This window comes from Megachile rotundata, chromosome 10 (assembly GCF_050947335.1).
Source record: "Megachile rotundata isolate GNS110a chromosome 10, iyMegRotu1, whole genome shotgun sequence".
Taxonomy (NCBI): domain Eukaryota; kingdom Metazoa; phylum Arthropoda; class Insecta; order Hymenoptera; family Megachilidae; genus Megachile; species Megachile rotundata.
The window spans coordinates 8,212,400-8,238,425 of record NC_134992.1 but is presented as its reverse complement, the minus strand read 5'-3'; the positions used below and the strand labels follow the sequence as shown (position 1 = coordinate 8,238,425).

Genomic DNA, 26,026 nt, shown 5'->3' with positions numbered 1-26,026 from the left:
GCATAATAAAAAATTCTTCACTTGAACATAAACGTAAAATATAACAATGATCTAAAAGACCTCAACAAGAATGTAAAAAGCGGCATTTATTTCGGTAATATACACACAACGTATCTATTAATATACTTGAACGATTCTAAAAATCTTCTGGAGTTTAAAATAGAGAAAGAATAATAGAAAGAACGTATGCGTTTTCATGAAAAATTTCCGACAGCTGCGCAAACACGTTACGAGATCTTCTCCATCCCGAGTCATTATGTAATGATGAAATAAAATCGAAGAGGCAACTCGACATCGGAGGGCAGCGATGAAAGGTGTAATACGACGCTTATTACTTCGTGCAAACAGAATTAAATTACGTTCGATCATGGAGGCTCTGTTGCTTTTATTTCTTTTACACCCGTCAAACTTCCCTCGAACGATGGAAGCTCTTAATCACATTTGCCCAAAGATACCACGTTTCCTCTTCTCTGTGCTAAATTTTATGAGGTATCATGAGGCATTCGAACGAAAAACGAGGAGTGCAAAAATGATTTAATAAAGATGTTCGGTTCGTTAAATTATCAGAAGTTTTCATCAAGTTTTTATTCCAGGTGAAAATTAGGTGTTGTATTAGTCTTGATGCTTGGTTTATTAATTTATGGGTTAGGGGGAATTTGTGTTGGGTATGTTAGTTTGGGTAGTTAAAGAAGTTGTGTGTGTACTGTTCTTAATGTCTGTACTGCTCTGGTATTACTCTCATTACTCTTATTACATTTATTATTCTTGTTACTATTAACGCTGTTACTACTCTTACTAGTATTACTACATGTACTATTGTTGTTAACACTACTACTCTTACTACTCGTATTACTCCTACTACTATTACTATACTCACTAATCTTTACTTTTCCTACTGCTCTCACTACTATTACTACTCTTACTACACTTACTACTCGTATTACTCTTACTACTATTACTACTCTCACTATTATTACTACTCTTACTACTCTTACTACTCTTACTACTCTTACTATTTTTATTACTCTTATTACCCTTACTTATTGCTCTTGTTACTCTTACTACTGTTATTACTCTTACGTGCTATTCTTATTACTCTTACTACTCTTACTGTTTTTATTACTCTTATTACTTTTATTACTCTTATTACTCTTACTTATTGCTGTTGTTACTCTTACTACTGTTATTACTCTTACGTACTACTCTTATTACTCTTACTACTCTTACTGTTTTTATTACTCTTATTACTTTTATTACTCTTATTACTCTTACTTATCGTTCTTGCTACTCTTACTACTCTTATTACTCTTACTTACTATTCTTATTACTCTTACTACTCTCTTCTACTTCACTATCTTTACTAGTTTGAGGATCCTATAATTTTTGCTACATTTACTACCCTTACTTCACTCACTACTCTTATTACTCTTACTTACTACTCTTGCTGCTCTTACTACTCTCTTCTACATTACTATCTGTACTGGTTTACTAATCTTATTATTTTTACTACACTTACTGCACTTACATTTCTTGCTACTCTTATTACTCTTGCTTATTACTCTTACTACTCTTTTCACTCCTATTACTTTTACTGTTTTTATTACTCTTATTACTCTTACTTATTGCTCTTGCTACTCTTACTACTATTATAACTCTTACTACTCTCTTCTATTTCACTTTTCTTACTAGTTTGAGGATCCTATAATTTTTGCTACATTTACTACCTTTACATCACTTACAACTCTTATTACTCTTACTTACTACTCTTGCTGCTCTTACTACTCTCTTCTACATTACTATTTGTACTGGTTTTCTAATCCTATTATTTTTACTACACGTACTGCACTTACATTTCTTGCTACTCTTATTACTCTTGCTTATGACTCGTGCTACTCTTACTGCTCTTATCAGTCTTACTATTCTTATTGATCTTACTATTCTTATTGCTCTTACTATTCTTATTATCCTCTTCCACTTTCTAACTTGAAACTATCTCTTCCACATTTACTAACGTCCAACACAACTCCTCGCAAAATAATCTCAGTATCCTCCAGTGGATCAGAAGCCACTCTCCCCAGCTCCCCGAAACAAGCCATAAAATAAGACGTTCCTTACCTTACAAGTTAATCGATAGGATTAATGGGACGCGGTATCAGCATGGAACGCGATTCGGTAACGTTATTGTACAGCACAGCTCAGTTCTCGCTTTTCTTAAGTTGAAATTGCGAGGTCGCAATACCGTGGCGAAGTTTAAAAGGATTCGGGATAGAGAAAACACAATTCTTTACGACTCCGATCCACGGCTACGTACAGAGTTAGGTACTTAAGTCCCGTCTCCATCGAGGTATCCGAGGTTAAAAGGATTTCAATAAAAACAGGAAACAGGCCAAGGACTTTTTCGCTGATCGGATAAAGTCGTCCACATCGTTTACTCGAATCCCGGCATATGCTTTCTTGAAAACGAGTTTCCAAGTAACCGACCGAGAAATTTTATGGACCCAAGCCAAATGGAATGACCGCATCGGTTGTGGAACAATGTTCTACAATGTTTGTGAACCGTAACACGTACAAATCATGCGGATTTCTTATTTTATACTGTTGTTCCTTCAAAACGGATTTATTTCGGACGCTCTACTTTGATTTAGGACCGTAAATGATACTTTTGGATTCGATTGATACAAATCAGTTTCTTTAACTTTCTTTCTGTGATTTGTTACGTTAGAACTTTTGGGAAATTGGAATTACTTGTTGCAGCTCTTGTAGCTTGTGGAAATTGTATGATTAGTGTTATAGGTACATGAAGATGTCTAGGAAGAAGTATTGTTGCAGTTTTCTTCAGATGTTACATTTGCTTGTGTTTAAAAATAGCAACAGTAAAATTATTTTTTAGTACTGATATAATTCTAATGACAAAAAACTGCAATAAAGATCATGACATTCAGTAAAATAAAATAATAAACTTAGAATTTTTTTTGCAAATAAAATGTATTCATCTTTGTGAAAACCAGTAAAATTAAATTATCAAAATTGTAATTCTAAAATTGAATTTTCTAAAATTAAACTTTGTAAAATTTTAATTAATTAATTAAAATAGTACATTTATGTCATACTAGTAAAACAGGAAAATAAATCTCGTGCAATCAAAAGGAACAATATCCCTGAAAGAAGTTATAACAAGACAGTCAGCATGGAACCTGATTAAAAACTTTCTGCATGTACAATAGAAAAATTGTGCAGCTGCAAACTATTTAGAAACCGATCGATGGTTTCATTCTTGGCAGTACATTGAGAGTAAAAAAAGGAAGAAACAAATTTCATTTAAGTAGATTTAAAAAGCTTTCGATCGAGAGAAAGAGCGAATGACAAACCTTGAAAAGGAACAAAAGAGGAAAAAAAAATACGGGTCGGCGAGAATGAATTTGTAAGAAAGAGTAGGGGGGTAGGGAAGAAAGAAAAAGCTCGGGAGCAGAGATGAAACGAAAGTAATTCTTCGGGCTGTTCGTCAGCTCGCATTGAACATAGTGTCGAGCGACCCTATCGAATGAAATACGTATATAAAACGAAGGCGACGTAGAGGAAAGGTCGAGGAAAAGAAAAATACTGTCCGGTCGATGCGAATCCGCTGCACGTAGCGGAGGGAACGAGGCACAAAAGAGGATTGCGGCAATTTCGATACGAGCACAAAGACGAATTTTCGAGCTTGTCGTTCGATAGAGCGTAGGAAGCTCTCTAAAGGCTGATAGAACATGCTGGCGAGGAATAGTTGCAAAATTATCGCGAAATCAATGTCGCTTTTAAAACTATTATGATATGTGGACGTATAGGATGTTGGGTGTACTCTATATTACAGGGTGTTGGAGGATGTAGAGATCTGGGGATTCTCGGGATTTGAGGATTTGGAAATTCAAGGATGTAGGGATCTAGGGATATAGGGGACTCAATAGGGGTTTAGGAATGTGGGAATGTACCAGGTAAAATATGGTATGTGTAGAGATATAGGGATTCAGACATACATGGATATAGAGATATAGGTGTCAAGGGATACATAAATCAGCAAATCTGTTGTCTAGAAATATATGAATCTAGAGATATTAAACCCTAGGGATTTAGAAATCTAGAAATCTAGAAATCTAGAAATCTAAAAATCCAGAAATCTACAAGTCCAGAAATACAAATCTAAGGGTCCAGATATCTAGGAACTTAATGATTAAAAAATCTCTCAATTCTAGTGATTTACAAATCCACCTAATAAATAAATCCAAATAAAGACAGAGGAATCTACCGATGGAACAAATGAAAATACAACACATGAAAACAAAAAATAACCTAAATCATAAAATGACAATAAAATGCCTACATACAAACATATCCCCTACCGTTTCAACACATGAATCACACTTTATACGCACACACATAACACGTGATATATCAATAAAAAAGAATGAAAACCCACATTTTCACGCAATGCTGATAAATTTCTAACAAAACATGTAACGAATCGCAAGCGATACCACGAAGTAGAATCGAACGTGACAAGAAAGGCAGGGAAACCCATGGAAAAGGAGAACTGCTGCCTCTTCGAGATGTAGCCAAGTTACGTGGCGAATCCAGAATAAGAGGATACGTCGAAGAAAAAGAGGAGAGAGGATTTGTAGATTCCTCTTCGAAAAGGAAATACAAGCTCAACCTCTTTCTTGACCGGCCAACAAGTCTAACCAACACTATCTAACCTATCGCTGCCACTACCGATTCACTCTTCTCGCTTCTCGAAAAGAATTGAGGGAAATTGAATCTTCGATTCTCACCCTTGACATTCTGATAGCTCATTTTTCTTCTGTATTTTACGTTTACGGAAACACTACCTCCTTTTTCTACTGCATATCTTCAATTATTAATAAAGAATTATTATTTTTAAAAAATATATAATTGTTTTCAAGAAAATTTATGTTAAAAATCGATATAAAATAAGATACTTTTATGTGATGAAAAGTTATCTTGTTTTGAAATGAAGTAGAGTTTGCTCCATGTTATAACATTTTTTAATAACTTGTTTAAACTTGATTTTACTTATTTCATCACTTGTATTATTCCTGACAAATTACTTTGTAAAATGACAATTTTTAAGAAGTTACTTTCTAACAAATTAATTTAAGCATAATATTAAAATTTTGTTTCAACAGACTTCAAAATTCACTCTGCTTACAATCACCCCTCTTAACATGCAATTATTTCACAAATTAGTAAGAAGATAATTTATAACACGTAACTCTAACAAATTAATTTAAGTGAAGTATTAAAAATTGTCCCAATAGGCTCCAAAATTCACCCTGCTTACAATCATCCCTCTTAATATGCAATTATTTCATAAATTAGTAAGAAGATAATTTACAAGTTATTCTAACAAGTTAATTCAAGTATTAAAAATTGTTCCAAGGCTTTAAAATTCACTCTGACTCAATACATAATTATTTCACAAATTCAAGCAAAAAGGTTCGAAACTCAAGAGGTACACAAAAGCATTATCCCCAGTAAAGTATAATAGATACGCAACAAAAGCACACCCTCGAAATTTGAGCTCCCGCAAGATGCTCTCTGAATTCATCCTCCGGAAGAAACAATTCTCTCGCACAAAGTAGCGATATAACTGTTGCATAATATTATGCAATGGAGGAGGTATAAGAAGCCTCGAGGCCGATGTTTGATGCCGGCGGCGAACGTCGAGTGGTTTTCACGAACGAAAAAGCTTGGCACACTCGGTTCCGCTCGACGAAAGGGGACACGAGACGTTTAAAAACGGGAATTTAACGGGTTTTCGGTAATTGCCGACGAAAGACGAAATTCGTAACGTGACGAGGGCGTTTTCGGGTAATCGACGCGTAAAAGGGGCTGGATCTATACTCACAAGTGGTCCTGCCGCTTGAACGCCTTGCCGCACATCGTGCACACGTATTTCCTCTCGTCGCTGTGCGTCAGCTTGTGCTTCGTGAGCGCCGATGCGTTGTTGAACACCTTTCCGCAGACCTGTCGACAGAAATTCGATGTGTCAAGGTTGGTACTGTTGTATTGCACTGTAGATTTTTGTTGTACACTTCATTTAATTAGGATCACTATCAATTTTCCGTATTTTGCTATTTTCAAGTATTTCATATTTTGCTATTTTCAAATATTTCAGTATTTTACTATTTTCAAGTATTTCAGTATTTTGCTATTTTCAAGTATTTCAGTATTTTGCTAGTTTCAAGTATTTCAGTATTTTACTACTTTCAAGCATTTCATATTTTGCTATTTTCAAGTATTTCATATTTTGCTATTTTCAAGTATTTCATATTTTGCTATTTTCAATTATTTCAGTATTTTTCTATTCTCAAGTATTTCAATATTTTACTATTTTCAAGTATTTCAGTATTTTGCTATTTTCAAGTATTTCAGTATTTTGCTATTTTCCAGTATTACAGTATTTTCCTATTTTCAAGTATTTCATATTTTGCTATTTTCAAGTATTTCAGTATTTTACTATTTTCAAGTATTTCAGTATTTTGCTATTTTCAAGTATTTCAGTATTTTTCTATTCTCAAGTATTTCAGTATTTTGCTATTTTCAAGTATTTCAGTATTTTGCTATTGCCAAGTATTTAAGTATTTTGCTATTGCCAAGTATTTCAGTATTTTTCTATTTTCAAGTATTTCAGTATTTTGCTATTTTCAAGTATTTCAGTATTTTGCAAGTTTGTTGTAAAATAAGTAGGCTTGTTCAAATTGTAATTATACAATTCCACATGATACATTAGTAGTTATAACACTATTAATACATGTTAATTCTTGTATTTCTACCCTTTGCTTTCTACATTACTTTCTAGATTCATATATGTACATTCATATATTTCCACATAAAGCACAATATAAAAATCTCCCACTTCTTCATCACACTATAAAATGCACGTTTTTTGTAAAATTAAAAGGCTTGTGCAAATTGTAATTATACAATTAAACATGATACACTAGTAGTTATAACATTGTGATTACACGTTAATATCTTGTATTTCTACCCTTTGCTTTCTACATTACTTTCTATATTCATATATGTACATTCATGTATTTCCACATAAAGTACAATATAAAAATCTCCCATTTCTTCATCACACTATAAAATGCAATATAAAAATAAACAAGTTCTTCCTATTCTCCAAATTTCTTCATAAAAAAAGTCGTGTGAAACATTCGCGGAATTTGCAAGACACGAAATTCCCGCTTAAAACTCGACTAACCTACAAGTTATCGATAAGGTAGTTGAAGTTGGTGCAAATAAGCTCGCAGGTTCGATTTGTCGCTTTGCTGAAAGTACGCGGACGCATCAGAAAGTCATAACACAGCGTGAACCCGTCTAGAGAATCGTATTCGAATCCGGGGCGCGGGGGAACGCGTCGTTAAGTCGAAATTAATTTCCAATGCAGCTGCGGCGAACACGCGGCGCGATTCTCGGCTCCATTATCGGAAAAGTTCTTTTTCCACTTTTCGTTTCGCCGTTACTTTCATCCGGTTCGCTACAACTCGCTTCGAGCCAGCTTTCGAGACGACGACGCGAATAAGTCGCGATCGACTCTCGTCCACGAGGAAATTTCCCTCGGCTTCGAACGTGGAAAACCGTAAAGGAACTTTCCTCGACCCAGCCCGGAAACTTCCGTTTTCCTAATGGAACAAGAAGAAAGGATAAACTGTCGACTCAGCGATCGCTGATACTTCAACCGTAAAATTTACCGATTTTCTCGCGAATCAGGCCCGTGTAGAATTTCGATACTTCGGAGAAATACGGTAGACACTCGTGAACGGCGCGGAGAAAAACTTCCCTAGGGAAAATGGCGATGTGAGGAAACGTCGGTTCAGCACGGCTTTTTGTTGGAAAACTTACGTTTATAGAGTTTGCAGGATTGGGTTCTCACAAATTTAGAACTATTTGAAATTTTAGTATTATTTGAAGTTCTAGGAATTTTGGAAGTTCTTGGAATTATTGGAATTTTAAAAACTTGAAATTTTTGACACTTCTGAGAAATTTGTAGTTTGAAATTTTTCAAATAGTTGATGTTTTTGGAAATTTGGAAATTCTCTAAAATTTTTAGAATTTTTGAAATATTTTGAGTTTTTGGAAATTTGTAAAATTTTAAATTTCCAGAAACTTGACAAATAAAAAAATTCAGAATGATATTATATTACGAAATAAACATATGTATATAATTATATTCTATTATACACATATGTAAACAACATACAGTACATAACACATATACACATGTGAATAATTACACATACAGAATTAAGCTCTAAAATAACCATTTTCTGCATTCATTTATTCCACTTCCTAAAACGAAACTACCTCAAAATATTTATCACGAGAAGAATGTTCAAATTCCGCGTAATAATTTCAAATTTAATTAAAATTTCCAGGAGACAAAACAATAAAGGCAGAATAATTTCTACGTAAGCTAGTACTATATTATCTGATTCATCACGTTCGCAATTGTCCCGCAATTCCAAAAAACTAAATAAAGCATAACTCAACATAACATTTTGAATTACAATCTTGAAGCACAGCTATTAAGGTCATTTAATAACTTAAACAAATCCACGAAAAACAGCCTCTTATCAAAAAGCAAAAGTTTATTATTCGAAATAAAACAAAACTACGTCACTTGAGGGAAAAAAATGTGTAGCTCTCGTTTTCCCTCTTTTCCTCTCGCACCGCTCGAATCTAGGTTAATCGAAAGAAAAGTTAACCGCAATCCGTGCTATCCGACTTTTTAATCTTAATTAAAGTACCGCTTGTCAGATCTTTTGTATCGTAATTAAAAAAGTAACTTCTGACGGATACTCATCCTCTTTTATTTTCCCTTCCTTCTTTTTTTCCCCCTAAACGAAACACTTTCCATCTGATGTGTACACACGACCTGTAATATTACTGACCCAATTAATATGATAAAGCTCTCCTACAAGTTCCGACATTATCAAATCAAACAAGGATTATTTGCAATTTTAAAAGTATGACTTTAAAAAACTTGGAAATTTTTCTGCGGAAGATGTTTCGTAACTTTTAATTGCGGATTATGTACTCGTTTTAATTACAAATCTGAAGAGGAGAGCAAATTAAATTTGTATCGGTAGGTATTCGTGTTAATTAATTTAATTTTTGAGAAGTATCTTTTCGTAATTTTTCAATTTCCCAATTTTCCAACTTTCTAGTTTTCCAATTTCCCAATTTCTCAATTTCTCAATTTCCCAATTTCCTAATTTCCCATTTCCCCATTTTCTAATTTCCCTATTTCTAAATTTCCTAATTACAAAATTTCCTTAACTCCTAATTTCCCAATTACCCAATTTCCCAATTTCCCAATTTCCTAATTTTCTAATTTCCCAATTTCCCTATTTCCCTATTTCCCAATTATCCAATTTCTCAATTTTCTAATTATCCAATTTCCCATTTTTCCATTTTCCCATTTCCCCATTTTCCAATTTCCCTATTTCTGAATTTCCCAATTTCCCTATTTCTCAATTATCCAATTTCTCAATTTTCTAATTATCCAATTTCCCATTTTTCCATTTTCCCATTTCCCCATTTTCCAATTTCTCTATTTCTGAATTTCGAAATTTCTCAATTTCCCAATTTCCCAATTTCGCAATTTCGCAATTTCGCAATTTTCCTATTTATCAATTTTCCCATCTTCTAGTTTCTAATTTCCCAATTTTCCTACTTTCCCATTTTCCCATTTCCCATTTCCCAATTTTTCCTATTTTCTAGTTTCCAATTTCCAATTTCCAATTTCCAATTTCTAATTTCCAATTTCCAATTTCCAATTTCCTAATTTCCAAATATCCCAATTCCCATTTTCCATTTTCCCAATTTCTCAGTTTCCTAATTTCCCAATTTCCTAATGCTCTCCTCCCAAATTTCCATAAACCCAAAATTTCAAAATTAAACCACAAAATTCGGAATGTAACACGGGTAACGAACAGCAGAAAAGAGAGGTCGAAATCTCGAAGGTGTTTGAAGGATGAGGTTAATTTTATCAGGAACGCCGATCGTTCCTCTCCAAATTTGAAGCAGGGAATTTCACACGATATTCGGTGACGGCAAATTCGTCGCTAATTCCGGCTATTCTTGCACGCTCGTAGGACTTTCAAATGGAACAACGTCCATACACGCGCGGGGACCCTCGGCCTTTAGCTTCCTGAAATAGTTCCTCAAATAGTACACGCCCCTCTGCGAGTAATAAACCCAATTCCACATACTTAACAGGCATACCAACCTACGACACCCTCGACCATGTCTTCGACCTGGCTGTTGTTAACGCGTCAAATGCCATAGCAGTCTCTCGCGTTAATTAAGAATTCTGTTTACCGTCTCTCTTTGGTTTCGTCTTGCTGTTCTGAACTTCCTATCGATTTTGAACTATTATTCATACTTGGTACTTTTTCAAATTTTTCCTATGTCCTTGATTAGCATTATCACGTTCTAAGTATTGAAGGTACTTGAAAAAAGCGAATTTGGTAAAATTTTTTGTTATTATAAGATAGATGGACGAAGTCGAAAAAAAAATATTTTTTTATAGCGCGATTCTTTGTGAATAAAACAAAAAATAATGCAGTTGAATCGGACAAGTAGTTTCTGAGGAAAAAATTCATAAGTGAAGTCTGTTTATAAGTTAATACAGAGAGTCTCACAACTAGTGTTCTTTTTCTGACTAATTTTCCTTAAAATTGTTCATTATTGTAAGACAAATGGGCGAAGTCAAGAAAAAATATTTTTTAATAGCGCAATTCTTTGTGAATAAAACAAAAAATAATGTTGTTGAATCGGATAAGAAATTACTGAGAAAAAAATTCGCAAGTGAAGCCTGTATATAAATTTATAGAGGGTGCCTCACAACTAGTATTCTTTTCCTTAAAATTTGTCGTTATCATAAGACAGATGGACGAAGTTAATAAAAAATATTTTATGACAGGCCAATTTTTTGTGAATAAAACAAAAAATAATGTAGTTGAATCGGATAAGAAGTTTCTGAGAAAAAAATTCATAAGTGAAGCCTGTTTATAAATTTATACAGGGTGTCTCATAACTAGAGCTCCTATCCTTAAAATTTTTCGTTATTACGAGAGAGATGAACGAAATCAATAAAAAATATTTCATAATACCCCAATCCTTCATGAATAAAACAAAAAAGAATTTAGCTAAATTGGTTCAGTAATTTCTGAGAAAAAAATTCGTAAGTGATGCCTGTTTTCGCAAAAGTGGGCAAAAATTGCAAACTTTGAAGGCTTGTTATTCGTTAACAAATTCGAAAGCGGCAAAATGATGACTTAAACCCCCCGTAATTTCGCATGGACTATAACATATTTTGATTAGAGCAAAATCGCAGATGGGGACGTCCAAAAGATTTGGCGTGGAATGACCTTCGCATAAACTGCTGTAAACCTTGAAAATGAATAAATTTATTTTGAACCCGATATGAAAAATTATGAATTATCTGTGAATTTGGAGGTTTGAAAATTTGCGACTAAAAACGACGAAAATGCGAAAACTGTCAGGTGTTTGTTTTCAGTGAGAAGGTGACGAGTGAACGCCCCAGTAACGGCGCAGACAGTAGACCACCCTGATCGACGGTAACACGGAAGTTCAGGCATCGTTCACTATGGCGTAATGGTATCTTTATCGACGTTCTAATGTTCGTCGTAAAACAGCGTCCGACTGGGTTTACGACGGCCACGCGTGGTAATTGAAAACCGTGTCCAGCCTCGTTCCGTTTCGACTGCTCGTAATGAACCGTTTGGAATGCGCCACGGACCGCCATTGAATTGCGAACATTTGCACGAAACGCGTGGTCCGATTGCCGTCGTGTATTAAAATCATGGGGCTCGATTGGAAGTCGTTACACTTAATTCGTCGCGGCTCGCAATTTTCCTGCCGACCGATGAAAACGCTTGTACTCCGCTTCATTAATTGGCCGGAATCGAAACTTACGCTGCCGATCGAACGTTCGAGACCGCTTATTACATTGTCAAGGTATGAGATGCAGGATTTCCGTGCAGGATCCGTGCGTGAACTTGTGGGGAATATCTTAGATTTGAGATGGTGATGTGATGTAACGTTTAATTAATTTGGATTTGCATATTGTGGATGTTATGGAGGAATTCTACATATTATCGAGATTCTCGAATTTTCAAGTATCCTGGATTTGTGGTTCTGTAGTTATTAAATTTTCAATTTTTCAATTTTTCAATTTTTCAATTTTTCAATTTTTCAATTTTTCAATTTTTCAATTTTTCAATTTTTCAATTTTTCAATTTTTCAATTTTTCAATTTTTCAATTTTTCAATTTTTCAATTTTTCAATTTTTCAACTTTTCAAGTTTTCAAGTCTTCGGATCTTCGGGTCTTCGGGTTTTCAAGTTTTCAAGTTTACAAGTTTTCAAGTTTACAAGTTTTCAAGACTTCAAGTTTTCAATTCTTCTAATACCTAAATTCTCCAAATCACTAAATTTGCAAATTTCCATAATCTCTAAATTCCCAAATCGCTAAATTCCTAAATCACTAGGTTCCCAAATTCCTAAACCCTGCAATACCTAAGATCTCCAAATTCCTGCATTCTTAAATTGCAAAATATTCAATTCTCCAAATTTGCAAATGTCCAAATTTTCAAGCTTCCAAATCTTTAAATCCCCAAACCCCAAGTCCACAAATCTCGAAATCCCCAAATCCTCAAAACCCCCAAAATCCCTAAATCCCCAAATTCCCAAATCCGCAAATCCGCAAATATCCAAATCCTCACACCCCCGAATTCCCAAATCTTCAAATCTCTAAATTTTCAGGTAACTAAATCCCTAGATTTCTGGATTGCCAAATTCCTACATCCCTCAATACCTAGATTCCCAAATTTCTACATCCCCAAATCGCTAAGTTCCCAAATCCCCATGTTCCCAAATTTCTAAATCCTGAAATCCCTAGATCCCTAAATCCCTACATCCCCAAATCCCTACATCTCCGAATCGCTAAATCTCTAAATTTCCAAGCCTCCAAATCTCCAAATCCCCAAATCCTTAAATCCCCAAATTTGCAACCATAAAAGTTCTCAACCCCCCAAATTCCAAATCCCCAAAATTCGAAAACCACCTAAGTATCCCCCAATACTAATCCTCTCCTCAGGCACATTTTCCCTAGGGAAGCAAGATTTGTTCTCGACTGTACACGAGGAACGCGAACCTGAGACCCAACACCGTCTAGTCTGCTGGTCGATTCGGTTAACGTTTGTTCTCGCCATCCAACGCTACTCTCCGCTCAGGGAAATGGGGAAATGCCGGGGTTTTCGAACCCTCTGGGAGATGTACGGGTGTCGAGTATCTCCACGCTTCGGGGCAAATTTGTTGCCTCTTTTTTTCCCTGTTTCGCTGTAGAACCCTGTTGATTTTGGCTGTCGTGAATGGATCAGGTGCGATGCGGTCGGCTGCCGAATTGTAGAACGGCACTAGTTTTAAATTGATTCTGTATCGTAGAATGGCTGGGTTGATTAATCGTTTTACGAACGCGACCAGCTTTTGGTGACAATTTGCTCGTCTCTTGGAACTTTGGGTTTTCGAGTCCACGGTACATTGGGAATTTGCAAATGTTGCGAATTTTATTTGGGTAATTCGAGCATTTTAAGAGTAGAACTTATTGGAAGATTGACAATTTTTGAATCTGAAATACTTGAAGGTCTTCAAGAAAGGAATCTTAAAAATTTTTTAAACTGAAAGGCTCTAAAACTTACAGAGTTGAGATATGAAAGTACAAAAACTACAAAGTTGTACATTGTCGTATAAATAAATTCATAAAAGTACAAATGAAAAACCATAAAAGCTACCAAACCAGTACAGAAAGAAAGTAAACAGCAAGAGCTAACAAATATAAAAATTTCCGAATCTTGGTATAAAAAATGACCCAGAGTGTACATATCCTACCTCGTTTCCCGAGAGTGTACTCCGGCATTCTCTAACTTGATCCATCGGTCCCACCCCCTTAACTGAGTTCCACCCTTAACGAAGTATCAATGTTACCACCGACGGATTACGTATTCAGCGACGGCATCGCCGCGTGTACATTGGCGGGTTTGGTAACGCGAGAGGTAGACCGTTAGAGACGCGTGCAGGTTGGTCCTGCGGGTGAATAGCGGGTAGCAAGTGGATGGAGGAGGACCGGGTGGTTTCTGGCATCCAGAAAGGCCAGGAGTAATGATGTTTGTTTAGCTCTCGAGGAAGAACCGTTAGGGAGGCTGGAAGAGATACGGGTTTTGGCACGAAGATGATGGCCAAAGGACCAAACGGCGTCGAGGCCCGTTCAAACGTCCTCTCCCTTCTTCTTCTCTTGTGCTTGTCTACCCTGGACCTTGCTACGTAAATTGAAACTCCCTCGCGTTCCCGGCTTGTGTATCTGCAGCTTCTTAACGGTTAAGCTGGGCAAATTAGATTTTCTGCTTAGATGCCGGAAGCACCGTCTTCCGAATATCCTTGTCTGACCGAAATTTGCTGATGATGGACGCTTGTTTACGGAGGTTCGTGTATTTGTGCCGAGCGAAAAATATGGGAATTGTTGTGTTTGTGTATAGTTCAGGATAGAAATGCTAGATCTAATGTTCGTTGAATGGCATACATAGGCAATGGTGTGGGCAACGGAGCGGGGTGTATGTAATGGGGGTTGGAGATACATGGAGAGTTATCAAGTTTAGAAATTAATGTGCAGTTATTAGTACAAGTGCTTATCATCAGATTATCCTTAATGCTACTCTGTGATTTGGAGGGACTTTTGATGATTTGCAAGCTTTGGGATAGGTTAAGAATTTGGGAAGCTTAGAGTATGAGTATTTGGGGAAATGTGGATGTAGAGACGTGGTGAGAAATTTGGGGATCTAGTAGTTTGAGAAGAAATTTGAGAATCTGAATCTACTGAATCCCCTCAACCTCTCCTAATTTTAAGTCTTAAAGTCCTTAGATCCTCAAATTCCTAGATTCCTAAGTATCTAAATTCCCATATTCCTAGAGTACCAAATCGCAACGTCCCAAAATTCCAACACCCCCAAATTACTAATTATCCTAAATTTCAACGTCTTCAAATTGTTACTCACCCAAATTCCAAATACCCCAAATACCTACATTCCCAAACTAGCATCTCTCCAAATTCTTATATCCCCAAATTCGCATATTCCCAAATCCCTAGAGTCCCAAATTTCTACTCCCCCAATTTCCTACACATCCAAATCCCAAGTGTGCCAAATACCTACACCCCCAAGTTACTAATCATCCAAAATTTCAACGTCCCCAAATTGCTATTCCTCCAAATCCCAAGTATCTCAAATACCTATATCCCCAAATTAATATCTCTCCAAACTCTTATATTCCCAAATTCCTACGTACCCAAATCCCTAGACTCCCAAATTTCTACACCTCCAATTCCCTACACATCCAAATCCCAAGTCTACCAAATACCAACATCCCCAAATTACAAATCACCAAAAATTTCACTGTCTCCAAATCGCAACTCTTCCAAATCCCAATTTTTCCCAAACACCAACTCCCCAAATTCCAGAACTCTAAATCCCTAGACTCCCCTATCCAAACACCTTCAAATCTCAAAATCCCCAAATCACAAGCTCAAACTTCCAACCCCCTCAATTCTCCTCAAATCCCCAAAAGTTCATAAAAACGAACGAACTGATGCCGTATTCACCCTTCGTTGACACATTCTCCCTAGGGAAGTCAGACTTGCCGCTGACTGTACGTACTAGAGTATTTTCGTCCGCAGCATCGCGAATAATATTCCAGCAACGACGTGACGACGACGACGGTGGCTCACTTTTATGTCCCCGGTATAGCAGAGGCACGAAACGCGTTTCGTTCGTTCGTTCGCTTCGTCGAGGCTGGTTTTCCCTCATTATTTACGGGGGCGCGAGTTTCTCGTCTGCCTGCTGGCTGCTGGTAATAAGATGCACTTCTTTAAAGGACTTCGCCTGGCCGGAAGCAACAAATTGCATTCCCTACCACCATTTTCTACGGCCGTCTGGCCCCTTCGAGAGAACCCCTCCTCTCTTCTTGTCTCTCTCACTCTTTCTTGCTTTCCTTCTCTTTTGCATTTTCTTTCTGTCATTTTCTTTCACTTGTTAGTTGTCTTTCTAGTTTTCGATTTCTTTTTGGACGTCGGTCTATTTTTTGGATTTCTTTTTATTTGTCGCTTTCTTTTTGGATGTCTTTCTATTTCTCGTTTTCTTTCTGGCTATCTTTCTATTTGTCGCTTTCTTTTTGGATGTCTTTCTATTTTTTGTTTTATTTTTTTGGCTGTATTTCTCTTTCTAGCTTTCATTTTGGCTATCTTTCTCTTTCTCACTTTCTTTATGACTATCTTTCTGTTTCTCGCTTTCTTTTTAGCTATCTGCTACTGTTTCGCTCTCTGCTGGTTTTTGTCTACTCTCTTTCTGCTTCCTTTATTTTTACTTTCCTCGTGACTCTCATCTCTGTCAATTTCTTGCGCTGTTTCGCTTCCCTCTGTCGATTTCTTGCATTGTTTCTCTTTCTCCCTTCCAATTTCTTGCACTGTTTTCCTTTCTCCCTCAATCTCACACTCCTCTTCTCTCTTTCTCTTAATTTCTCAATCTCTTTTTCTTTCTTCCTTTTTATTTCTTGATGTCTTCCTCTTTTATTCTCAGACTCCTGCTCTTTCTTTCACTCTTAACTCCCTGTTGTATTTCTCTATCTCTCTTAAACTTATTATTTCCTTTTCTGTTTTTCAACTCCGTGTTGCCTTCTTCATTCTTTTTCCATTTGCTGCTCTTATTTTCTCTTTCTTAATCTTTGCGCCCCTGTTTTTGTCTTAGTCTCTCGCTTTCCGTTCTCTTTCTCTTTTTCTCTCCTTCTGCCCTTGTTTCTCTTTTTCTCTGTCTCGTTCTCTCGTCCCCTCCTTCTTTCACCCTCTTAATTTTTCCTTTAACTTCCTATGCACAATGCACGGTCCACTATAGTGGTTTTCGCTAATATCATCGTAAATCATATACCACCTCGGACCTTTTCGATTGTATCGAAGGATACAACTTGATTTAACTAGGAACTTCTTAACTCGTTTCGAGTTGGGTTAATATTTTATTTTTGGATTTGTGAAGACGTAATTCAACCCTTCTTGAAAAGTTTATACCAGAGTTATAGGTTAGTACTGTTATTACTATAAAGCTGGTTAGTGAATTTACAAGTTAGCCTCTTAGGCACGATGCGTTATTATAGTGGCTCTAGCGGATACCTCTCTGTACGACGGTCCACTATAGTGGCTTTCGCGAATGTCATCGTACATTACATAGCGCCATGGCTCACCACTGTCTCACTCACCGTTTCAATCGAATGATCGTTTTCATATGTTTCGATTCGCACTTTTTGCCTTCACCACGATTCATAAGAGTATTAACAAATCCACAAAAGTACATTACATGTGAATAAAAGGTAACGCCCAGTTTAGGCACCATGGTTTGCACTAATACACGATATTGGAAACATTTCGAAATATTTCGTGAATTTTCGAAAAAAGTAAATTATTAAAGTTAAAGTACCTATATCTTTGGTAAAATAATTTAATCATGAAAAGCTTCATTCCAATGTACTTGCGTACAGCATTGTCACACATTGTGCTTACGCGTACTTTTGTGCTGTACAGAGAAGCAGTAAAGTTCAGCCGTGTCTAAGAAGTTAATATCTCCCTCTCTATTTCGCTTCTCAATCCATCGCTCTCTTCAAGTCCCTCACCCTTATTTTTTCTCTTCTCCCAACTCTCTTTTTCTCTGGTCGAGACGAACGTGGTTAGCCGGAACAAACGTTAACCGGATAGAGAGCGGACGCGTTTTAAACATGAATCAACCGGCTGCTTTTCCCCGTGAGGGTGGGATTAACGAGGTAAACTCCCGTGAGGGAAACGAGGGATGCATCGATGTTTGGGGGTGAATTGATTTTCTCGTCTCTGTCCCGTTTTTGTTTTCGGAATTTTCCCTTTGGGCTTGCTACACTGGACTAGTCGCTTTCAAACAATGGGGTGCTGATGTTTTAGGGTTGTTTAAGGTACCGGGTTTTTTGTTTCTGTTGCGGACGTTTGCATTTATGGATGAAATTGATTTTAGCCGAAGAACGGGATTTTTGCTTTTTGAGGTTTGATTTATAGTAAAAAGAACGGGATAAAACGAAACGGGCGTATGTGGAAGACACAAAGGGGTTGGATGTTGTAGGTTTCTAGTGGGATATTGAAATTTTATTATTTTCGGTTGAAAAATTGTTGATTCTATATTTTTGTGCTTTTGGATGTGTGAGGTATTAGGGGTGGATTTTAGAAAATTTTGAAATGGAGGATCGTAGGTACATTTAGAGATATTAAAATTCTCAAATTGCAAAATTCCAAAATTCCAAAATTCCAAAATTCCAAAATTCCAAGATTCCAAAATTCCAAAATTCCAAAATTCCAAAATTCCAAAATTCCAAAATTCCAAAATTCTCAAATTCCAAGTTTCTCAAATTCCAAAATTTTCAAATTCCAAGATTCTCAAATTACAAAGTTCTTAAATTACAAGATTCTCAAATTCCAAGATTTTCAAATTCCAAAATCTTCAAATTCCCAAATTCTCAAATTCCCAGATTCTCAAATTCCAAAATTCTCAAGTTCTAAAATTCTCAAGTTCCAAAATTCTCAAATTCCAAAATTCTCAAATTCCCAAATTCTTAAATTCCCAATTTCTCAAATTCCCAAATTTTCAAATCCCAAAATTCTCAAATTCCATGATTCTCAAATTCCAAAATTCTCAAATTCCAAAATTCTCAAATTCCAAAATTCTCAAATTCCAAGATTCTCTAATTCCAAAATTCCCAAATTCCCAAATTCCCAAATTCCCAAATTCCCAAATTCTCAAATTCCAAAATTCTCAATACCTTCTAATTCTCCCTAATTACTAATCAAATAAACAACCCCCTATCATACTACATCCTCTTTCCTATTTCCCCAAACTCAAAATACAACTCTACAACCCCTAACATCAATACCATCATCTTTCTCCACACTTTCCAATAATACCCACCAAAATCTAAGAAGTACCAAGTAAAAAAGATCCCCTATAAATTCAATTTACACGCAAACGAACATGAACTTAATACACAGTTACCTAAAATGTAATCACAACAATATTAGAACGTTCCTCTTGTTAAACTAACACACATTGCAGATTGATACCCTATCTCGTTCCCAGATATCGTCAATCGTAACATGATTTTAAATACGGTACTATCGCTTCCTCGCTCGATCGATTATACATGTACCTCTCGCTCGTATTACGTCACTGACCTAATCCAAGCATGACGTCACTACAGTGGTCAATGACAGAGACGCTGAATCAGCGTTTCTTTTTTTACTATGATTACTACTACTACTAACCACGTGTATGGTAAAAAAAGTGGGTCACGCTACCATTCATAATCTGCAGCGTTTTAAACGCTTTAGTGACTCATTTCTTGAGAGGCGATTAAAATATCAAATTAAAACCACTTGTGTTTCATATGTGAATTTAGGTATTTTATTTAGGACATATATTAGTTAAACATTTGCAATTTTTTCTAATTTCATTTTGTAGGACAAAAATTGGTGATTGCTATTAATAGGAGTTGAAATTGTTAGTTATCCATAGGAAATTTTATTATATATTAGTTTAACATTTGCAATTTTTTCTAATTTTAACACCAACCTTCATCAAAATCGACACAACTGGTATTCCAGTGTAGATCCTCATAAGACAGAGACATTTCAGATCATAGCAGGCAAACTAATAGGTTTAGATGAAAAATGCATATAACCTTCTTTGTAGAGCTTTTTATGAGCTACATCTTTTGTCTCAAACAGTTTTCTCTGAAATCGATATTTTAAGATATATTTAGTAACAACTGTAAAATATTCTGAAGAGGTAAAATATTCTTGGAACTTAATGTGACACCGTTCCCAAAATCCTTTTGAGGATCATAACAGGCACACTAATAGGTTTACGTTAAAAATGCATATGACCTTCTTTGTAGAGCTTTCTATAAGCTACATTGTTTGTCTCAAACATTTTTCTCTAGAATCTATAATTTGCGATACATTAAGTGACAGCTGTAAAATATTCTGAAAAAGACTCGTGACTCGTAAGCAAACATAACACCGTTGCCTAAAATCCTTTTAGGGATCTTTCTCCTCTAATCAAGGTTAAACATTGCTTATTCTTATTTCATATAGAAACTTAAAAATATAGAAATTTGTGCATGTAGAGATATAAGGATATCGAGATTTACGAATTTGAGAAATTCCCGAAATTAAATTTGGAAAATGTAGTTCTTCTAAACACCTGAGTTTCATGCACCAGCTCGTGAGTCGTCACCGGTAAATCTAACATTATACCCGAAAAGCTTGACTCGTAATATTACGGTTTCTCATGTTTCACAGGGTGATACGTTGCGCGATTAGCTGTCCCTTTGCGTCGGAAACCATATAAATTGTCGCGGCGCGATACTGTCGTAACCCCGGTGTCCATTGTCGAGGGACAATGTGGCAACGGACCTTCGAGCACGCTGCACAAAGATCACAAGGCAAGGAACGTTCGAGATAATTCGAGCGATTGCATCGATCCCTTTTACGGGCTGCCAGATGTAACGGGTGTCGGTGGTCGATTCGTGGTAATCTCAAAGAGGAGGAACACGTATCCCACAATGCCGGCACAAACTGATTGAACGAGGTGAAATCTGATGGCATTCCTTCTACCAGCTCCTTTACGTTTCCGGATTTCCGTTCTGCTTTCGCTACGGCACACCTATGCACACGCAACGACCCCCTGCCGAATACGATAACATCGTAAACGGCTTCTAGTCGCTACTGTGGTCTTACGATTATTTCGTTGGAATTAGATTTTGTAGTTTACAAGGTTTGGATATTTTGGAAATTTTTGTGGTTTTGGGGTTTTTGATACTTGAAGTAGGAAATTAATATGAGAGCAATGATGCTTTGGAAGCTGGAATTTATGGGTATAGGAATTTTTGGATTTTCAAGTTTAATAAGTTTGAAAGCTTCACATTTTAGAATTTTAGAAATTTTTAATTTCTGAATAATTAAAGTTTTTAGCCACAGAATTTTCAAATTTCCAAATTCACAAGGTCTCAATTCTCAATTTTGCAAACTTCCAAATTTCTAAATCCATTAACTCTCAAATTCTGAACGCCTCAAATTCTCAAATTTTCAAATTTTTAAATTCTCAAATTCTCATGTTTCCAAATTTCCACATTACCAAATTCTCATATTTCCAAATTCCCACATTCCCAAATTCCCATATTCTCAAATTCCCACATTCCCAAATTCCCACATTCCCTAATTCCCACATTCCCTAATTCCCACACCCTCTAATTCCCACATTCCCTAATCCTCACGTCCCCAAATTACCACATCCCCAAATCCCTATATCCCCAAATTTCTACCTTCCCAAATCCTTGCATCCCCAAATTCCCACATCCCCAAATCACCACATCCCCAAATCCCTATATCCCCAAATTTCTACCTTCCCAAATCCTTGCATCCCCAAATTTCCATATCCCCAAATTCTCACATTCCCAAATTCCCACATACCCTAATTCTCACATTCCCTAATTCTCACATTCCCAAATTCCCACATTCCCTAATCTCCACGTCCCCAAATCACCACATCCCCAAATCCCTATATCCCCAAATTTCTACCTTTCCAAATTCTTGCATCCCCAAATTCCCATATCCCCAAATTCTCACATTCCCAAATTCCCACATACCCTAATTCTCATATTCCCTAATTCTCACATTCCCAAATTCCCACATTCCCTAATTCTCACATTCCCAAATTCCCACATTTTCATATTCTCACATTCCGAAAAACTTCCGTACCACACCAAACAGCACAAACCCCCAACGCATAAACAATGCACATTTCCCACCAAAAATGACACAATTTCACAATTAACCCAAATATCATCGAAACACATCTCCGTAAGTCGATCTTAAAGCCCGGAGAAAATCGATGAAATTAACTGAAAATTTAATTACTTCAGAGACAGAAGAGCCACTGAAAAGTTCAGTGTTCGAAGTGGTCTTTTGAAACTCGTCAACTATCGACTAAAAAAGGGTAGAAAGAATTTGAAGCAGTTAACGTTGGAATATTTGAAAATACTTGAAAGCGTGCTTGTCAATTAAAAGTATCGAACGGGGAAGCCGATAATTTACGGATAAGTAAAGGGTCGTGATCAAGTTGTCAGTTTTCAGGATCCCTGTGTAACGAGTAACTATTAATTTCCCGTAAAATTACGAACGGTCGACGTCTCGACGAGGGCACGGCCACTTCTCGAGGTTGCTCCTCCTTGGTGGATCGTGCCGATATCCGAGCTATAATCGAACCGTGGAGGATGAGCTTAATTCGTTGCTAACTCGATACATCGACGGGGCTTGTCAACAAGTCGGCCAGGCCATCATTTAATTACGTAACAAGGCGGACCGTAATTCGCGGCTCTTCGTTTCCCGACTACCTCGCTGCGGAGATAACACGGAGATAACGAACGACGAAGACAGATCATCCTTCGAGATGAATCTCTAGACCGTAATTCCGAATAGTGTGGAATTTGGAGTGATGGAACAATTTGTTTATTTCGAATTTTAGACATTTTTTTATTTCGAAATTTAGACATTTTAGAGAGGTTTGGAGGGTTTGAGAATTTTCGGTATTTGAGGGGTGGAGATATAGGGATTTGGGGATTTTGGAATTTGGTAATTTAGGGAGTTAAGAATGTAAAGGTTTGGGGGCGTAGTAATGTAGGAATTTGGAGATTTGTAAATTTGGGAGTTTAAATATTTGGGGATGTAGGGACTTCAGAATTTTGAAATTTTGGAAATTGAGGATGTAGGAATTTGGGAAGGTAGAAATTTGGGGATGTGGTGATTTGGGGATGTGGAGATTTGGGGATGTGGAGATTTGGGAATGTGAGAATTTGAAAATGTGGGAATTTGAGAATGTAAGAATTTGAAAATGTGGGAATTTGGGAATGTGAGAATTAGGGAGTGTGGAAATTAGGGAATGTGAGAATTAGGGAATATGGAAATTAGAGATGTGACAATAAGTATTTGGAGAATTAGGGATGTGGAAATGTAGAGATTTGGAGATGTGGTGATTTGGGGATGTAGAGATTTGAGAATGTGAGAATTTGAAAATGTGGGAATTTAGGAATGTGAGAATTAGAGAGTGTGGAAATTAGGGAATGTGAGAATTAGGGATGTGGAAATGTAGAAATTTGGAGATGTAGGAATTTAGATCTACTGTCAAATCCACCAGGCACCAATAACTACCCTAATACAAACGCACTCGTGACTTGCAGCTCAAATGTGACGTAACTTACTCAAATTTTGAATACTCTTCAACTTGAATTTTGAAGCAAAATGTTAAACGTTTGTTGACCGAAAATGTTCTAAATATAAAATACTTGGAACATTTTAATTTTCTTTATTCGTTTTAATGTTGTCGTTCTGAATAGTCTTGACTGACGCATCTGATAAATAATTGGTACGAGAAGGTGTCCTTAAAATGTCCTTAAAATGTCAATGGATGACCACACTTCCATCAAACTATTTCAAACTTACAATGCATTCATCAATGGCCTATAATTGAACACTAAACAACAGGCCAATAGTTTGTCATAATGCCTATAATGACAGCCTATAGTTATAGATAGAATGATAAAAGGGTTGAAACTGAACGAAAGAAAAAGCTAACTTCCTTTAAGAGGTCTCGGACGCAATCGTTGTGCTTGCATACGAACCAAGAGATATTGCGTTCGTGTGTTACTCAACTAGGCGGCGTGTTCCTCATGGCCGTTGGAGGATCGCGCGATCTGAATATTCAACAGCTTTTCACGTAACACACTGTCTCGGTTGTTGGTGGAATGGCCGTACGTGTGTACACGTGTGCAGGACGCGCGCCCAGCTTTGGTCGTTGCAAGCTCGGCTGCATAAACAGCACGGTGTGTCGATAGGGAAGCTCGAGCGTAGACACACGCCAACGTTTTCGGCCGATATGGGTCACGCGTGCCACGTGCTCTATCTTACTAAGTTGCATCTGCATATGCTAACTTTTTTTTTTTTTTTGAAAAAAATGTTTTTCATCTTTTGGACCTTTTTTTGTTTAGGGAATTTATTTTATTAATATGTTTTCGTTTTATGTATGGAGTGAGGTTAGGTTATGTAATAGTTTGGGGTTTATCACTAGATCACTGGATTTATAAATTCCTAGATTTTACAAATTTATGGATTTGTACATTTTTAGAATTTCAGATTACTGGATTTCAATATTGCTTTATTACTAAATTTCAAAATTCTTAGATTTTTAGATTCCCTAAATCATAGAGCCTTAAATCCCTAGATTCCTAAATTCCTAAATTCCTAAATTCCTAAATTCCTAAATTCCTAAATTCCTAAATTCCTAAATTCCTAAATTCCTAAATTCAAAAATTCTTAAATTTCTGCATTTCTATATTATTAGAACCTTAAATTCAAGGATTCCTGAATCCCTAGATACCTAAATTTCTAAATTCCTAGATTCCTAGATTCCTAGATTCCTAGATTCCTAGATTCCTAGATTCCTAGATTCCTAGATTCCTAGATTTCTATATCCCTATATCCCTGGATTTCTAAAACCCTAGATACCTAGATTTCTATATCTCTAGATCCCTACATTTCTAAATCCTTAGATTCCTATATTTTTAAATCCCTAGATCTCTAGGTTTCTAAATCCACAAATCCCTAGATTTCTACATTTCTAAATTCCTAGATCTCAAGATTTTTAAATCCCTAGATCCCTAGATCTCTAAATCCACAAATCCCTAAATTTCTACATTTTTAGATTCCTAGATTCTTATATTTTTAAATCCTTAGTCCCTTAAAATTAGAAACCTATGGGATCCTATATTTCTATATAACTATATCTCTAGAGTCCTAAATCTTTATATTTCTATAATACTAAATCCCTAAATTTCTAGTTCCTTAATATTATTAAATATGTAGAATCCCATGTTGCTATACTACCTAAAGCCCTAGATTCTTAGATTTCTATATTCCTATATTACTAGATCCCCATATTATTAGCTTACTACATTACTAAATTCCTACATCCCTAGATTCCTGTATTATTTGATCCCTAAATACTTTCATTTATGCATCATATGTCCCTAGATACCTACATTCATACATTGCAATGTCCCCCGCTATCTACATCTCTATATCCCTAATATGTATCATACATTGCAATGTCCCTAGCTACCTACATCTCTATATCCCTAATATGTATCACACATTGCAATGTCCCTAGCTACCTACATCTCTATATCCCTAATATGTATCATACATTGCAATGTCCCTAGCTACCTACATCTTTATATCCCTAATATGTATCAAACATGTAATATCGCTAGACTCCTATATTCATACATTGCAATGCCCCTAGACACCTACATTCATACATCGCATGTCCCTAGCCATCTACATCTCTACCTCCCTACATGTATATGTGAAGGTGATGACTTTTGTCATTAGATCGTGAAATATACCTAAACAAGAATATATAACCTAATCTAAAATTTCATGATAATTATATCAGTCAAATACAAATATTCTAAATTTTGTACCATTATAACAAATCCATCGTTTGATCCACGTCCTCATAACACCGGATACGTTTAACAATCAGCGAATAATTTTGTCTGATAGAGCACGTATGACCTTCTATTCAATTTATACGCTGCAATATATATTACCACGGATTAATTAATACTTGCTGAAGAATAGCTATTGTTAGACAGATCGATTGAATTTTAGGCTAATAGACAGAGTTCAATTGGTTAGAGATCTCGTTCGCGTATTTCTCTCGATATTGTTCGCAAATTGACTACATCAATCGTATCGAATGCCGTTAACAA

The 26,026-nt window shown here is 36.2% G+C and overlaps 1 protein-coding gene across 11 annotated transcripts in view; it reads right to left on the bottom strand.

Moving 5' to 3' along the window:
- The window catches only part of LOC100876992 (uncharacterized), a 514,205-nt gene that overhangs the window by 133,650 nt on the left and 354,529 nt on the right, over positions 1-26,026 (bottom strand). For all 11 annotated transcript variants that reach the window (XR_013039710.1, XR_013039711.1, XM_076536597.1 and 8 more), the window contains one exon: positions 5,903-6,021. Coding sequence is in view for 9 of the 11 variants with exons in the window: in XM_076536597.1 (XP_076392712.1) it covers positions 5,903-6,021 (119 nt within the window). In the remaining 2 variants the exon portion in view is untranslated. The remainder of the gene's footprint in view (positions 1-5,902; positions 6,022-26,026) is intronic.